At 51.6% G+C, this 15,101-nt stretch overlaps 2 protein-coding genes across 2 annotated transcripts in view; both read right to left on the bottom strand.

Annotated features, from left to right (window-relative positions):
- Positions 1-15,101, bottom strand: part of LOC121468955 (uncharacterized) — a 2,238,800-nt gene that overhangs the window by 593,251 nt on the left and 1,630,448 nt on the right. The window contains 1 exon segment of the mRNA XM_072920965.1: positions 100-129. Within this exon segment, the coding sequence (XP_072777066.1) occupies positions 100-129 (30 nt within the window).
- LOC115491697 (hydrocephalus-inducing protein homolog) lies at positions 172-15,027 on the bottom strand. Its single transcript, XM_072920872.1, has 11 exons — positions 14,998-15,027; positions 13,099-13,233; positions 11,506-11,705; positions 11,280-11,398; positions 9,757-9,961; positions 6,595-6,787; positions 5,473-5,572; positions 4,152-4,270; positions 3,698-3,921; positions 1,737-1,804; positions 172-485 (listed from the first exon to the last, which is right to left on the bottom strand). The coding sequence occupies exons 1-11, from the start codon at positions 15,025-15,027 to the stop codon at positions 172-174; spliced, it is 1,707 nt and encodes a 568-aa protein (XP_072776973.1).

Below are 15,101 nucleotides of genomic sequence, written 5' to 3'. Positions count from 1 at the left end.
CCTCAGGCCACAGAGGTCTGAGAAAGCAGCTTTTACCCCAGCTTTCCTTCCCAGGGGAAACCCCTATGGGGGCTAGGCAGCACCAAATTGGTGGAAAACCTTTTCTCGGCGCATCCAGGCTGACCACAGCTGGTCAGTGTTATTTGAACAAGGAAAGCCAGAAGCAGTCTGTCAGATCCTAGGCCAACAGCTTTGTTCTCTGCCAAGTACAAACAGGGCACCAGGAAGAAGAGCTCCAAGGAGAGGGCAAAGGTGCACATACCCCAGCTTGTCCGCCTGGCTGTCCGAACAGAGTGACCAGTGGTACTTGGCGAGAAGAGGGCTGCAGTTGGTCATCTCCAGAGAGCGCACTTCTTCAGTGCCACCCACGAACTCCAGCGTGCTGGGCTGGATTTGCAGGTTTGGGAAGCAGTTTTTTCTCCAAAGGCCGTCATGGAACACCGGGGAGGTGTCAGTGAGGCAACAGGTCTTGGTGTTGGGAGAGCCTAGGAAAAGGACACAAATGTCCATTTAGGCACCAATCATGGCATGACTCCTGGTGTGAATATCCTGGTAGGATGAAAGTGTGATTGGAGTTTAGTTCTTTATTATTTGAACTACAGCTCACTGAGAAGCTGCACGAGGAATTAATTGTCACTTAGTTCCCTTTGACACTGATTCCAGACTGCAGCCTTGAAAATGCCCACTCCTAGCCCTGCTGAACACTGCAAGCTTCTCTCTCTCTGATGGGGAGGAGCTCCCTCGCCCGCCTCAAACCAGCACCAGTTATCTCTCAGAGACGAGTGTGCACCCAGACCGAGCATTTACTCTGAAAATTCAAGCTGCAAAAGTCCCTGTTAAGTCTGCCAACACTCCCATTGTATTCAAAATACATAAACAGTGAGTGACATGAGTTCACACCCATTCTGGTCACTGTGATTACTGTTGCCTTTCTTGTTTCATTTATTCAAAAGGCAACTTAACAAGTGCCTCAGCAGCGATAAGGGTGGGGAAGAAGCAGCTCAAGAAAGCTTCCTTCCTTCCTTCCTTCCTTCCTTCCTTCCTTCCTTCCTTCCTTCCTTCCTTCCTTCCTTCCTTCCTTCCTTCCTTCCTTCCTTCCTTCCTTCCTTCCTTCCTTCCTTCCTTCCTTCCTTCCTTCCTTCCTTCCTTCCTTCCTTCCTTCCTTCCTTCCTTCCTTCCTTCCTTCCTTCCTTCCTCCCTCCCTCCCTCCCTCCCTCCCTCCCTCCCTCCCTCCCTCCCTTCCTTCCTCCCTCCCTCCCTCCCTCCCTCCCTCCCTCCCTTCCTTCCTCCCTCCCTCCCTCCCTCCCGTGGAAACTTCTGTTACTGTGTTGTTGTTTGTGCCGATATATTCCAGTAAAGAATTGTTATTCCCTTTCCCATATTTTTGCCTGGAAGCCCCGTAATTTCAAAGGTATAATAATTTGGAGGGAAGGGGTCATCTTTCCATTCCAGGAAGATTCCCGCCTCCCTTGGCAGACATCTGCCTTTTAAACCAGGACAGGGACACCAGAAAATACTGACTTTTTTTTCCTTGGTTCTATTTGATCTCACAGTGGCAAAAATACTGTCTTTCTATTCTATTGGTTCTATTCAATCTCACACCCGGCAGCCCTGGAGTTCACACCCTGAAGAGGCTGCTGTGGCAGACCATGACTGAGGGATGCTTTTATGTTCCAGTGCTCCGTTTTGGAAGGCACAGATCCCCCACGCTGTGTCCCAGCCCAGGGAACACTCACCAGAGGAGATGTCCTCCAAGTTGAGCTTAATGGTGTCCGAGAGTGAAGTCGGTCCGGTGACACTGCCCCTGCCGTGGCGAGGACAGAGGAGGAGATGGCTTGGTTAAAGGGAATTAAAGCAGAGGTCTGGCTGTCGTGGCTCGGGGGTGTAAAACCTGGTGTCAGGGCAGGTTTGAAATCAACACCCGCCACGTGCTCAGCACAGTGCCCCTGCGGACAGGAGGCAGCTAAAGCCAAGTGGCCAGCGGCCAACAGCCACTGATGGGGCTTTGGGCACAGGGCAGGCAGGAAAAGCCCCCTGGTTGCTGGTGGTCCCATGAAGGACCCTGAACACACACCCAGACATGGCTCTTTGCCTCAGTTTCCCCATCTGTAACGTGATGGACATAAAGGTGTCCCCACAAACTTCTGTAACCTTTCCTGCTTTGCTACTCCCTAGCTGCAACTGCTGCTCCCATGGAGGAGCTTTCTCAGGAGATTTTGACCCACACAATCATTACAGAGTTTTGAGACATGAAGCCAAGGGAGCCCCAAACACCCTCTGAAAAGAGCAGCAACAGTTCTACACAGTGGACAGATGAATCCTGGAGGAAAGGACCAGCTTGTCACCAGTGCACCAGCTGGCACAGCCAAGAGCAACAGCTTAAACAACCAAACAGGGGTGTCCTGAATCTAGCACACCACCTCACCAGTCCTTAAACTCAGCAGACAGGCTCCAAAAGCCACAACATCCACTGAAATCAGCACTTGAAGCTGCACAACATCATGAGTTTATTTCATGGCTGATGCCAATCGATGCCCACTCTGCCTTCTGGTTAAAAATCAAGGACCAGCTGTGCCTTCTGTTGTATTCCCAGGACTGCCACTGGCTCTGCTCTACACCTCCCAACAAGAGACACCTGCCCTTGCTCAAGGACAAAGCTGCTTATGCAATAACATCCCATGAGCAGTTTGGGGGAGGGACAGAGCAGAAACAATTATTTGATGGTGAAATGTTCCCTCTTGATTTCCAAAGTAAAAAAACAGCACTTTTCCTCTAAAAACAAAGCCAGCATACTTGTTTCTCTACTATGGGCAGACCTACTCACAACTTTTCTCTTGCTAAGTAGTAACTTTCTTGTTCTTTTTAACCCATCTCCCTTATCTCATTGGTATAATCGACTGCAGTTTGCTTTCATTCCTTCACTGCCTTGACCCAGTGCCTCCCAACAGCAGCTCCCAGCTCCACAGCTCCAGAGCAGCCAGATCAGCTCTCCTGCTGACCCTACACGATCCTAGCAGCCCATGGCTCAGGCTAGCAGGGACAAGCCCTCATGCTGCTGCGGTGCTGAGGAATGAGCTCTGCCTCCCCTGCTATCAGCCCTTCTCCCTTCTGCTGGGCCAGGATTCTCTCTTGCCATGGCACCAGCCCACGGGATGACACCCCTGTCCTTGGGACAGTTCCTGCTGCACACTTCCCTGTGTCCCACATCAGCCCTCTCCTGGCTGTGGAAAGGAGCTCCCAGGGCACTCTCTGCACAGGAGCTGAGAGCACGGCTCGTGCCCCACAGCATGGCTGTGAGAGGTGAGGTGAGGCTGCTGCTGCCCAGCTGGGATGGATTATTAATGGGAATTTTTACAAACACTGCTGCTGGTGCAGAATCACCCAGGCTGGCCCACCTCCAAAGCCCTGGGGGCCTTGCTGGCTGTTCAGGGGGACATCCCAGAGCAGCTACTGCCCAAAGCTGATCAATCCCACTGCCTGCTATGGCCCAAGGCAGAGGGAGATCCCTACAGGGAGGATGGTGCCAGCTCCCAGGTACCCACACAGGCCAGGAGGCATCCTCACACTAAGGCAATTCCAGGATCAAAGCAGAGATCAAAACCTCAGGAAAAACCTTTTTTCTCTGCTCAGCCCCAAAATGAGGGAGATGTCCCAGAGACAGCCACAGATGTGCCCACCAAGCTCCCACAGTCCTTACTTGATAGTCAGGATTGCAGGCCTAGGAGATCCAGCCACACTGAACTGGAATTCTTCCTCAAATGTCCCCAGCACGGTGGCACCGAAGGAGACCTGGATCGTCTGGGTCCCGCCTGGTGCAATGATGCCTTCCTTGGGTGCAAACTTGAAGCAGAAGCCCACGTTTGCATTTGAGGAGATATAGGTGAAGGGAGCATCAATAGCTCCTAGGTTAACCAGCTGCACCTGCAGCAGCAAGAAAGCAAAATGCAAATACATGTGGAATCTTCCCTTCTCATGAGTTATTGTCTAATGATGCAATAAACATGCACTTTCTAACTTTACACTGTTGGAGAATTTTTGTCCATCTCAGTTGGATATCGATATTAGATCGATATTCATATTTTAGTAAGTCACCACCAGGCTTGCTGCTGCCTCAGGAGCCATCAGGATCCATCCCAAGTCCTGCTGCTCACCTCACGAACGTGGGGGGTGTTGACAGAAACGTTCCCAAGGTTCAGTGTGCGACAGTTCAGTTCAACCAGGGGTCCTTTGCCGTGCCCTCTGAGGCGCAGGGGCAGCCTGCTCTCACAGCCTGGGGAGAGATGTCCATTTCAGTACAATAATTCCCTCTGTTACACTGCATTTTCCAGGCTGCCTCAGTGAGAGTCCCTGACTCTGAGCTGGATGCCACCAGCTCCTGATGCTGCAGGAGAAGATATGGACCCTTCTGTTCCCTCAGGAGATATCCCTTGGGGCTGACTTGCAATTTCTAACCCATTCCTTGGGCTGGTTTCCAATCTTAGCCACCAGTCTGCTGAGTTTCAAACACCTCTGATGTCCTGTAGTGGCAGGCCAAGCAGTAACGGGTATAAATTGAAAGAAAGGAAATTTAGGTTCCATATTAGGAAGGAATTTTTTACTGTGAGGGTGGTGAGACACTGGAGCAGGTTCCCCAGGGGCGTTGTGGAGGTTCCAGCCCTGAAAGTGTTCAAAGCCAGGCTGGATGGGCTTGGAGCTCCCTGATCTAGTGGGAGGTGTCCCTGCCCAGAGGCCTTTAAGGTCCATTCCATCCTGACCTTCCTATAATTCTGTGGTGTCCTTCCCATGCACTTAGAGGAGCTCTGAAATCCATTCAGTGCAGGCACAAAGCTCATACAGAGTTTGGCAATTGCCAAACTACCTGGCCCAGTAGCACACGGCTTTGTTGCCAAAATCCTCAACTTCTGGCACTCAGCATTGTGTTCTCCTTCCACAGACTGAGCTGCAAGGTGACAATTCCCACACAGGGACAGAGGCAGGTGCTGGCCAAGGGTGCTCCTTCTACAAACACCCTGGGCTCAGCGGGGCTCAGCCACTCTGGTCTGGTGGTGTCGGTGCAGTGGGAGTGATCCAGGGTCACGGAGCCCATTTCTAACTCAGCTCCTACCCCCTGATGATGGATCTGTGTCAAATGGACCCATCCTGGAGGTCAGTGGCCTAGAGGGTTCAGTGCTTGTTCACTAAAGCTGTTGTGCTCTGCAGCTCTTTGGCCTTTGAGGAAATGCTGGCAAAGCCATGGCAGGAAAACCTCTCCCTGCACTGCCTGGATTGTTCTGGGTTCAGGAGCCCAGACACAGGATTCTGAGCCCTGGCCTTGCACAGGAGACTCCCTGGAAGCTGCAGGGCCAGTGGGGATGTGCCAGCCCTGCCCTGCTGGCCAGGGACTCTTCCCAGCAGTTACAGGGGAGCCCAGTGGGCTCAGGCTTGCACCATGGCTGCACTGAGGCTGAGAGAAGCAGGGGAAAGGAGCTGGACCTGAGATGTTGCAGTAAGCCACACTTCGGTACTCCAGTGCCTCTGTGGGTTTGAAGGTCACCTTGATTTCAGCCGAACTATTCGGCCCAATTTCTCCCTCCTAAAACAGAAAGAGACAGCAAAACATTTATCTTCAAACTTCACATTTCTTGCTTTCAACCACAGTCCTGCAAGCCTTAGTTTAGAGCATAGTGATGAGTGAACAACACAAGGAGCCCAAGGAAACACTCCAAACCCAGCTCAGCACACTGCTGGAAGCTCTCAGTGCTCAGCTGATCAGCTCCCACTCTCCACAATGTTCCTACTGCTCTGACACAAGCCCTTGGTCACATCATGCTGCTGTCAGCTACAGCGGGATGCAACTGCCACTGTGCACTCATGGCTCTCACAAGAAGAGAACATGATCCCCTTCCCTGGAAATAAAAATATTAATTTAACCTGTGTTGAAAGAAAGCAGCAGTGGGGATTATTCTGGGGTTTACTCCAAGATGAGAAGGGATTTTGCACTGTGCAGACACCAGGCACTCATCATCTCTCACATCTTCAGTACTCAGAACCAGGGCTCTGGCTGATGGGAGGATGTGGGGGTTTGCTTGCACAAACAGAAAAGGAAAAGGTTTTCTGTCCCTGTGTGCAGGAGAACTCAAAAGGCCCATTTCAACCTTCCACCCTTGTGTCCAAGATCTCAGAGGACACTGGAAGGGACACTCAGAAATAGTGCAAGGCGTGGTTACAGGTGGGGATGGGCATTTCTATGATTAACCATGGCAAGCTTGAGGTCACTATGTGAACTGGCAGAGCTCCAACACCCTCTGCTGAGCCCCTGCCTACAAGAACTGCTCCCTGTGGACACTGCAGGACAGCACAGAGCGCCCTTGAGCTCGAGCCCTGGCAGCAGAGCTCGGCTTTGTCAGGCTCCCAGCCCTGCCCTGAGCCTGCAGGGCAGAAATGCTTCCAGCAGGGAGCTCTGCAGCTGCACCAAAACTCCATGTCCTCCCTCCCAGCACATCGGGCCAGCTGAGGATCTGCCAGTGACCGCATCCCGGTGGGAGGAGGGAGAGGGGGAGGAGGAGGAAGAGGAAGAGGGGAAGGAGGAAAATGAGGTTCTCAGCTATCACTTACCACTGGCTCAATGAAAAAAATGTCATCGGAGAACAGCATGGGGTCTTGTTGCACCTTTGCTATCTCCGCCAGGACCGTGTTGCTCAGGCGGGCAGTGTGATCTTCACAAGAGCCCATCTCTGACTCTGATGTTTCCTCCTCCGTTAAGTTTTCCTGCGACTTCTCTGACCACGGCCGCAGAAAACGACACTGCCTGCAGCCACAGGAGAGACAAGGCCAGCAGATCGTTTAATAAGCCACATATTTGCAGAGGGAAGTGTGAGTGCAGGAGGGCAAAGCACCTGGGGAGGAGCAGCAGCAGCTCCCCAGCAAGGGCTGACCCCAGGCCATGGGGTCCCACATGGATCAGAGGATAACTTGCTGTTCACTGGCACAGCAGGTCGTTTTACTCCACACCTGCAAGCTCAGGAGATGTTTCCAAAGCCAGAGAGAACTTCCTGGCTCAAAGCCTCTGCCAAAACTGAGGGAGAACCGACCAGGCACTTCAAGTGGATTTTCCTACCACTGAGCTGCTCAGGGGAGGCAGATAAAGATCATGGAGCAGGACTTCCCTGGGAAGGGGAGACAAAGCTGGGCTGCAGCTATGTGTTACCAGCATCACTCTTTGTTTCTGCCATTTTGGACCTGCCCTGATCCCTACTCTGCCTTTCACAAGAGCATCCCACAGCACTTCCAAAGGAAATTGATAAATTCAGGCACCACACCCCTTCAGTGACATTCAAGGTTTTATGCATGAAAACAGAAGCTCTGAGAGGTGAGGGGACTTTGTTATGCAGGAGGGAGACAGCAAACTCCTGGAGAGGCCTTTTCATGACCCAGAGCTTTTTGGTCCCATCCCAGTGCATGGTAGTAGAATGTCCTGAGAGGGAAAGGATCCTGCACTGTGTCCTCTCATTAAAAAGTCCTCTCAGCTCTGAGATCTCAAAAGCTGCTCTGACAGCAGGACAGTGGCCTTGGAGCTACAACCATGCCTAAGACTGGAAGTAAGGAAGAACAAAATGTCCTGGTGGCAGTCTAGGACACAAACTGGCATGAAAACAAATGTAATTGGAAAAAACCCACAAAACCGCAACCAGGTTGAAGTTTACTTTGGGGAAACCTAGTTGCTTCTGAGGGCAAAGCAGATCACCTGGGGTCCAGGCTGAGGCAGGGAAGTGGGGAAGAAATGGAAATAAAGAGCCCAGGGAAGTAGCCAGAGAAGGTCATGGGGTTTTTGTTAACACACAGAGCTTGTATGGAAGTCAGATGCTGAGTAAGGAGATGGAGAACAGTGGAAAAACAAGAAGCCCAGGGCACTAGTCATTCAGGTGGGCAAGGGTCAATCTCCTGGTCCTTTGCAGGCAATTTAAAATTACTCTGGGGACTGCAAGCGACCTGGCCCTCAGCAACCAGGGGCTTGCCACGGCAGTTTTGGCTCAGCAGTTTTGGCCCAGCAGTTTTGGCTCAGCAGTTTTGGCTCAGCAGTTTTGGCCCAGCAGTTTTGGCTCAGCAGTTTTGGCTCAGCAGTTTTGGCCCGGCAGTTTTGGCCCAGCAGTTTTGGCTCAGCAGTTTTGGCCCGGCAGTTTTGGCCCGGCAGTTTTGGCCCGGCAGTTTTGGCACAGCAGTTTTGGCCTGGTGTTTTTTCAGTTTTTGCGTGGCAGCTCGCACAAGCAGCCTGAGCACAAAAGGTGCAGCCACCCACCTTCCTTGTGCAGAGGGTTGTGTCTTTTTGCTGGTTGTGAGGTGCTTGCCTTTTTTTTTTTTTTTCTTTCTTCTTTATGTTTTTGGGTTTTTCCCCAGCGATGGTTTAGAAATGCTGAAAAGCCATTGCTGCTGCTGCTAGCAGGAGTGCACTAACTCAAAGAGACCCCCTCAGGAAGGGCACAGCTGCCCAGGCCCCTGGCTGCAGGGAGGGTCTGAGCCTGGTGTTAATGGCAGAGGAAGTGCAGAAGACACCTGCGTGTGGTGTGAGCAGCTGAAGGATCTGCTCTGCCCAGTGGCAGAGCTTAAGGAAGAAGTGGAAAGGCTGAGGAGCATTAGGGAGAGTGACACAGAAATAAACTGGTGGAGTTATACCCCTCCAACCCTGAGAGAAGCTGAGCAGGAGTCAGAGGAGCTCTGCCCTTCTTGGGATCAGGCAGAAGGAGGAGACCTAGGACACAGTGGGGAATGGAAATGGGTCTCTCCTGGGGAGGCAATAAAATTCCATCCTGACCCCCATCACCTTCCCAGGTGTCCTGACAGAACAGGTATGAGGCCTGACTCCAGAGTGTCAGGCAGATGACACGAAAGAAAAAATTCTGCCTGGAGAGTCTCCCAGTTGCACTTGGTCTGTCAGACAGATCACAGCCTCAAGAATTAAGAAAAGAAGGGTAGTGGGTAGTGGTAGTAGGTGACTCCCTTCTAAGGGGAGCTGAGGGCCCTGTAGATTGACTGGATCCATTCCACAGGGAAGTCTGTGCCTCGCTGGGGCCCAGGTATAGGATATCACCAGGAAATTCCCTAATAACTAAATGAACTTCATCTCTTCACCACTGTCTGGGGTACAGTGACTGTGAAATAAGAAGAGTTCTCAATATTCAGTGAAACAAGGAGGGGCATGGACAAAACTTTCACTCTGGACTTCTGGAGGGCAGATTTGGCCTGTTCAAGAGGCTGATTTGGCAAGAACCCTGGGAAACAGCCCTTAAAAACAAAGGGGTCCAGGAAGGATGGACACACTTCTAGAAAGAAGTCTTGAAGGCACAGGAGCAGACTGTCCTTGTGTGCTGAAAGATAAGCTGGCAGGGAAGACAACCAGCCTGGATGGGCAGGGACCTTCTGAAGGAACTAAGGGAAAAAAAGAGGGTGTAGCACCTTTGGAAAGAGGGTGAGCTGTTTAAGGATGTTGCCAGGTCATGTAAGAAGAAGATTAGAGAGGCAAAAGCCCAAGGAGAACTTGAGGAAATCCAGTCATTGCAACCAACCTTTCCTTCCCAAAATGCCACCCTTGGTTGGAGTTTAAGTGGAACTGGAATGCTCAGTGCTGAGCTCCTGAAGCCAGCAGGGACACACACCCTAGTGCCAGGCATGGTTTACTTGGCCCAAACCATTCAAAAGCACCAACACCCCCTGAGGCCACACGTCAGTTTTAGTCTTGGGCCATGTATCTCACTGAAATGAGATATGAAATGTCAGACCAACCTCCTCTTCTCTCGATTCTCTCCTTCCTCGGTAGGAAAAGCCTTCCACTGGAAGTGGGCCGTGACGTTACTCCTGTTCTCAATGAACATGGTTTTGTGGTTTGACATGGAGATGAACGTCGTCTCAACCGCCACGAAATTTGTGCTCAACCCAATGTTGAGCTCTACAGCTTCTGCGTGGAGCTCTGTGAGGCTACTTTCTTCACCTGGAACAAAGCAAGGGGGAGTCTTTGCTCAGCTCACTGGCTGATGGAAGCAGGAGGAACAGCTGGCTGATGGAAGCAAACCACAGGTCACAGAAGAAAGTGTCACAGTTTTCAGCTGAGTCAGCAGTTCCATAGATCAGTCCATTTATCACATCCTGACAGCTCTGTGTGTACAGCATGAGGATGTCCTGGGCACCTCCTTAAACACCTTCTTTCTGAGAGTGTTTGTGCAGATTTGGCCCCGGGGTGACAGTATGTGCAGTGAGATTTGTCAGATGTGCTCTGGTGACCCACTCAGATCCCCGGGATTTCTGCATCAATGTCCTTCAGGTGACACTGAGGAGCCCTGTTCAGTCCTGGCTTGCCCAGGCTCTCCCTGGGCATCCCACGGGACTCCTGTCTCTCCTGATCCCTTGGATCCCTTGTTGCTGACAAGCAAATTTGCCTGGGGGCATGTGGGCAGCAAAAGGAGGCCCAGAGGAACAAGTGAAGTGACAGCCCACAGCACGAGGGGACACAGGTGAGGAAACACAACCAGCCTGGCTCTGCAATATGACAAACCACTACAAAATGAACACCATGAAAATCATCATCATCTCTCTGCCCAAACCCACAGCCGCATCAGTCTTGAAATATTTTATATTATTCTGATCTCAAAAACCAAGCTGGAGCATTTCAGATTAAATAAAAAAGGGACAAAGGGAAGATTAATAAGTACAGAGCAGCTTCTAGATGAAGACTGACTAGGATTCCTCAGTCTAGAGATCACATGGGAGATAGATGTGAGAGGTTTGCAACAGCATGAATGGCCTGGGAAATGGGGACGAGGAAAAATTTGTCTTGATTTGTCACCAAACAGGAACTCGAGGGCCTGGAAATGTTATCAGACAGAAACTAATATATGTGTAAGGGCAGTATAGAAAAAGGGTCTATGACAAGCCAGTGGAGAAGCAGCATACGGGACAGAGGTGTGCAAGAAACACATTGCATTGGAGAGAGTCTGATGGAAACCTCACACCTCACATACAGCACTGCCCAGGAATAAAACAAAACTTCACCCAGGCATAGCCACATGGTAGTGGAGAATCAGGGATCCTCCTTCCTCCACTCAGCAACTCCCAGCAAAACGGGAGTCCAAAAATCTTAGTCCCGTTAGAGGGGATCCACTTTCTCAACCCCCTAAACACCAAGGAGTTCTCTGTTTTCTTTGGGGTAAAGCTGAACAGGGGAGGGACCTCTAGAGGGAATGGAGGGGGATGGGACAACAGGGAGCCATGGTGCAGAACTGTCCTGTGCCCGTGCAGGGCCCAGCACTCACCTGTGTTGCAGCACAGAGACCCCGAATAGTCACCGGTCATCAGCGCGTGGAATCCCACTGTCACCTGCACGGTGTCACCAGCGCCCACAGTTCCCGTGGCTGGAACCACGGAGAAAGGACTGCAACACAAAGAGAGGGCAGCAGCTGCAATGCTCTGGCTCCTTCTGTTGTTCATTCCCGGCCCTGGTACCACCCAAAGGGGTTTTGCACAAGGACAGAGCCTCACCTCTGGGTGCTCAGCTGGTAACGAGCTGCCCGGTTACTGACATTACGAACCAGCAGAGTCTTCTGGCTGCTCTGCTTGACCGGACACTCCGAGAAGTCCAGCTGGTCAGGGAACTCCAGGATAGCTGGGGCACCAATGGCCTGAATTGGCACGACTATCCTTTCCCTTGCAGTGGTGCAGATGAGCTTGTGGGAATAATCCTGCAGGAAAGGAACCTAGCTCAGCACAGGACATTTAGTGCCATCCCCATGGCAGAAGAAAAACCATTTCCTATAACCCTTCAAGGGCATCGATTTACCTATTCCACCCTAAAATGAATGCTAAGTTCTACTAATATGTCACATTTTAAGGGCACCAGTACGCTTTGCAAAACCTATCTCAGTGGCATTAAGCTCTTGTGTCACTTGGGTCATCCAAAGAACTGCCTTAGGCCACCATAATTTCTACTCTAAATTTTAATGATGCTAAATAATTCCTAAGTCCCTTCTAAGGAGCTGAGGAACACAGGACATTCCTCTTTAGGTTTCTGTATTCCCACTGTCTGAGAAGAGAACAAAGTGTTAAACTGACTGTAAGCAGCAAAAAGAAGATGAGAAACCAGCTGCACCCAAAGAGCTCCTGCACCTCTGGCCTGGTGCAGAAGCATGGGTTGGCTCAGACCTGCCCTCTAACTTTGCCTGTCCAACCAAGTCAGAAGAACAGCGCTAAGAGGTGGCAGCATGCTGTTGGAAAGAGCCTCCCTTTGTTTGCCGGCAAGGCTTCCCCCTTCCATGCCACGTCCCAAACCCTTCTGTATGAACAAGCCTCCAAATCACAGCACTGAGATCCGACTTGCCAGGGCCCCAGCAGCGGTGTTCAAACCTCCCCAAAAAAACAGGTTTGGCACGGAATCGGTGCCAGCTGACAGAGCCACCACAGTGACAGGCATGAAGGCAGAGGCACAGCAGTGTCACTGCTGTGGAGTCACAGCTCTGCCTGCAGGTCGTGCCTGCCCTACACGAGCTCTTTCAGGCAGGTGGCCAAGTCCCCTGCAGCTCACCAACCTCCTGCTGGCTAAGGGCACCTAGAGCCCAGTGTGCCCGTGCCAGGCCGGGCTCACGGGCACAGCACATCCTCTGCCCTGGCCCTGCAGCTGTATCATGGTCAGCTGTGCTCTGGGACAGCACAGCTGCAAGGCTGGAGAACAGAGGGTGTGAAAAAGCACCGTCTTTGCTCCAGCCCAGGGTGAGGCAGGGAAGCTGTTGCCAGTCAGGAAGGAGGAAAGCTCTCAGACCTCCTTGTTCCTCTAGTGTTTTCCATAACAATGAAATCCCTTCCACTGTACCTAGAGATTGCCAAAGATCTATCAACACCCCTCTGTCATTTTCCCTGTTCCCCTGCATCTTGCCTCGGGGATGCTCAGGAATGTGAGGGAGGGAAGCAGAGCCTGTCAGGCCTGGGCGCAGTGCCTGACAGCATGAGCCAAGCTGTGACTGGCTGCAGGCTGCCTGCCCACGGCCTGGAGCCAGGCTCACAGCATGGAATGGGGCTGCACGGAGAGCAGGGAAAACAATGGCTCTGGGGGTAATTCTGTTCTGGCTCCTCCAGTCTCACCTTGCCCTTGCCAGGGGTGAAGCGGATGCGCACAGGGGCAGGCACACCCGGCATCACAACACGGTATGCGTTGTTGGAGCACGCCAGCTGGAAGTAAGGCGAGCTCTCCATGGAGATCTTCACCACCTCAGGCAACTGCAGGAAAGACATGAAACGATTGTTTTGCCACTTGTGGAAACAGGACAAGAGGAGACCTGTCCATGCCCTGGTGACATCCCCCCTTGACCCCTTTGCCAAAGCACTTTCAGCTGTGGAGCCACAGGCACGTCATTCCTGAAGGTGAACCCAAATCCCTTCTGGGTCCAGCATTTTGGCCAGGGGCAGTAGGGCAGTGCCTGGTGGGAAGGAAGGGCCAAGCAGGTCATCACCAGCAGGATGGAGACAGAGCACTTGAACCAAGTCATCTGCATATTCAGCCAGACCAAAAAACCTGCTGGCTCCTGCCTGCACACAGCCACGCAGTAGCCGTGTTCCAGAGGGGGAATGTGCTGTCTGAAAGCAAAACAGCACATTATCCTGGGGGAAGGAAGAAATTCTCTTCTAGCAGATGAGGTTTGGGTGGGGCAGTTCTGGGGATACATTCATGCAGGCAGACCAGCAAGAGAGGAGACCAAACACTTTGGCCTTACTGGGAATAAAAGCAAACCTGAAAAGCAAAAGGAACACAGCAGGACAACCCCTAAAACAAGGAGATGGAAAAGAGAATTTAAATGGGCAGTAAAGCAGTGAGGAAGAATCATAAAACCATGAGAGCAATCAGCTGGTCAAAAGTGACAGAAACACAGACAGGCTGTGCCTACTGACTATGGGCTTCGAAGGCATTTTCTGCCTGGAGAAACATGACCAGCACTGACTCACAGTGTGGTTCCAGAATTCAAGGCCAGTCTTGGCTCTCCAGGGGTTCTTGCTGCCTGTGCAGGCAAGCTGGGCTGCTGGGCATTCCTGCCTGCAGCCAGCAGGCCAGGTTCTGTCCTCTGGGATACACAGACACAGCAAACATGCATTTTCTAGCACAGAGGTATCAACCCACGAGCACCAAAATGCTCTCAAGAAGTCTAAAGTAGATGATTTTGACTCCCTCCTGTCTCTTGCCACCAGCCCACTCTTGGCACAAGGCTCATTTGAGAAAATGTTTCCCTGACTGAAATGCAAATGGTCTCCATTTTCCCCTTTACAGTGGAACACAACTGCTGACATTTTTTACCTTTTTGCCTCTCAACTCTCTTGGGAAACTGTAAAACAAACACAATTTCAAGTGAAGGTAAAAACCTCCCGGAGCACATGGCTTTGGATGTGCTGTGGTTCGCCAAAGGGAAAGCAGAGCACCATGCTGCTTTTGGAAAACCTGAGCAGAGCTGGATGAAGCCTCGCAGGAGCCCAAAGTGGCACCTAAAGGCTTCCTGCTGCTTCTGCTACATCAGCCTGATCCCAGGGCTCTTTCAGAACACACTTCCTGCAGTGCCAGTGCCAGTAATGAAAAGTGATTCCAGCATAAAGTGGAGAAGGCTCAGACCCTGAGCTTTGACTGTGAGCTGCACAAAGGGAGCCAAACAGGCTGAGAGAGGCAGAGGAGCCAAGATTACCCTGGGAAACACAGGATGTGGTATACACTCAAGGCAAAGCATGAGAGCAGGTAAGAACTGTACAGCCCTCAACATTCCTATCAATCCAGAGCTTTCAAGAGAAGGCAACTCCTTTGGGATAGATACCATCAACACATGGCCAAAATCAGGGAGAATTCCCAGCACAAGAAGATTTCCACCATCTTGCAGAACAAAGGTGCTGAGACATTTTCTTGTGGATGTGCTGCAGCAGGTAACTTGCTTTGCTGTACACTCTGGCAATTACACCACTCTCCTCTTTCAGCACACTCTTACAGCTCCACCCCCCAGCACTTACCTTGTCCTTATTCACGAGAGACACCACCATTTCAGAGACCTCATGAGCGACAAAGCCCCGAAACACCACCTCTGGTGGGGAAATCTGAAGCAAGTTCTGCTTCG

This window comes from Taeniopygia guttata, chromosome 34 (genome assembly GCF_048771995.1).
Source record: "Taeniopygia guttata chromosome 34, bTaeGut7.mat, whole genome shotgun sequence".
NCBI classification, from domain to species: Eukaryota; Metazoa; Chordata; class Aves; order Passeriformes; family Estrildidae; genus Taeniopygia; species Taeniopygia guttata.
Note: the sequence above shows the minus strand (reverse complement) of the source record. Positions and strands in the feature narration are given on the sequence as shown.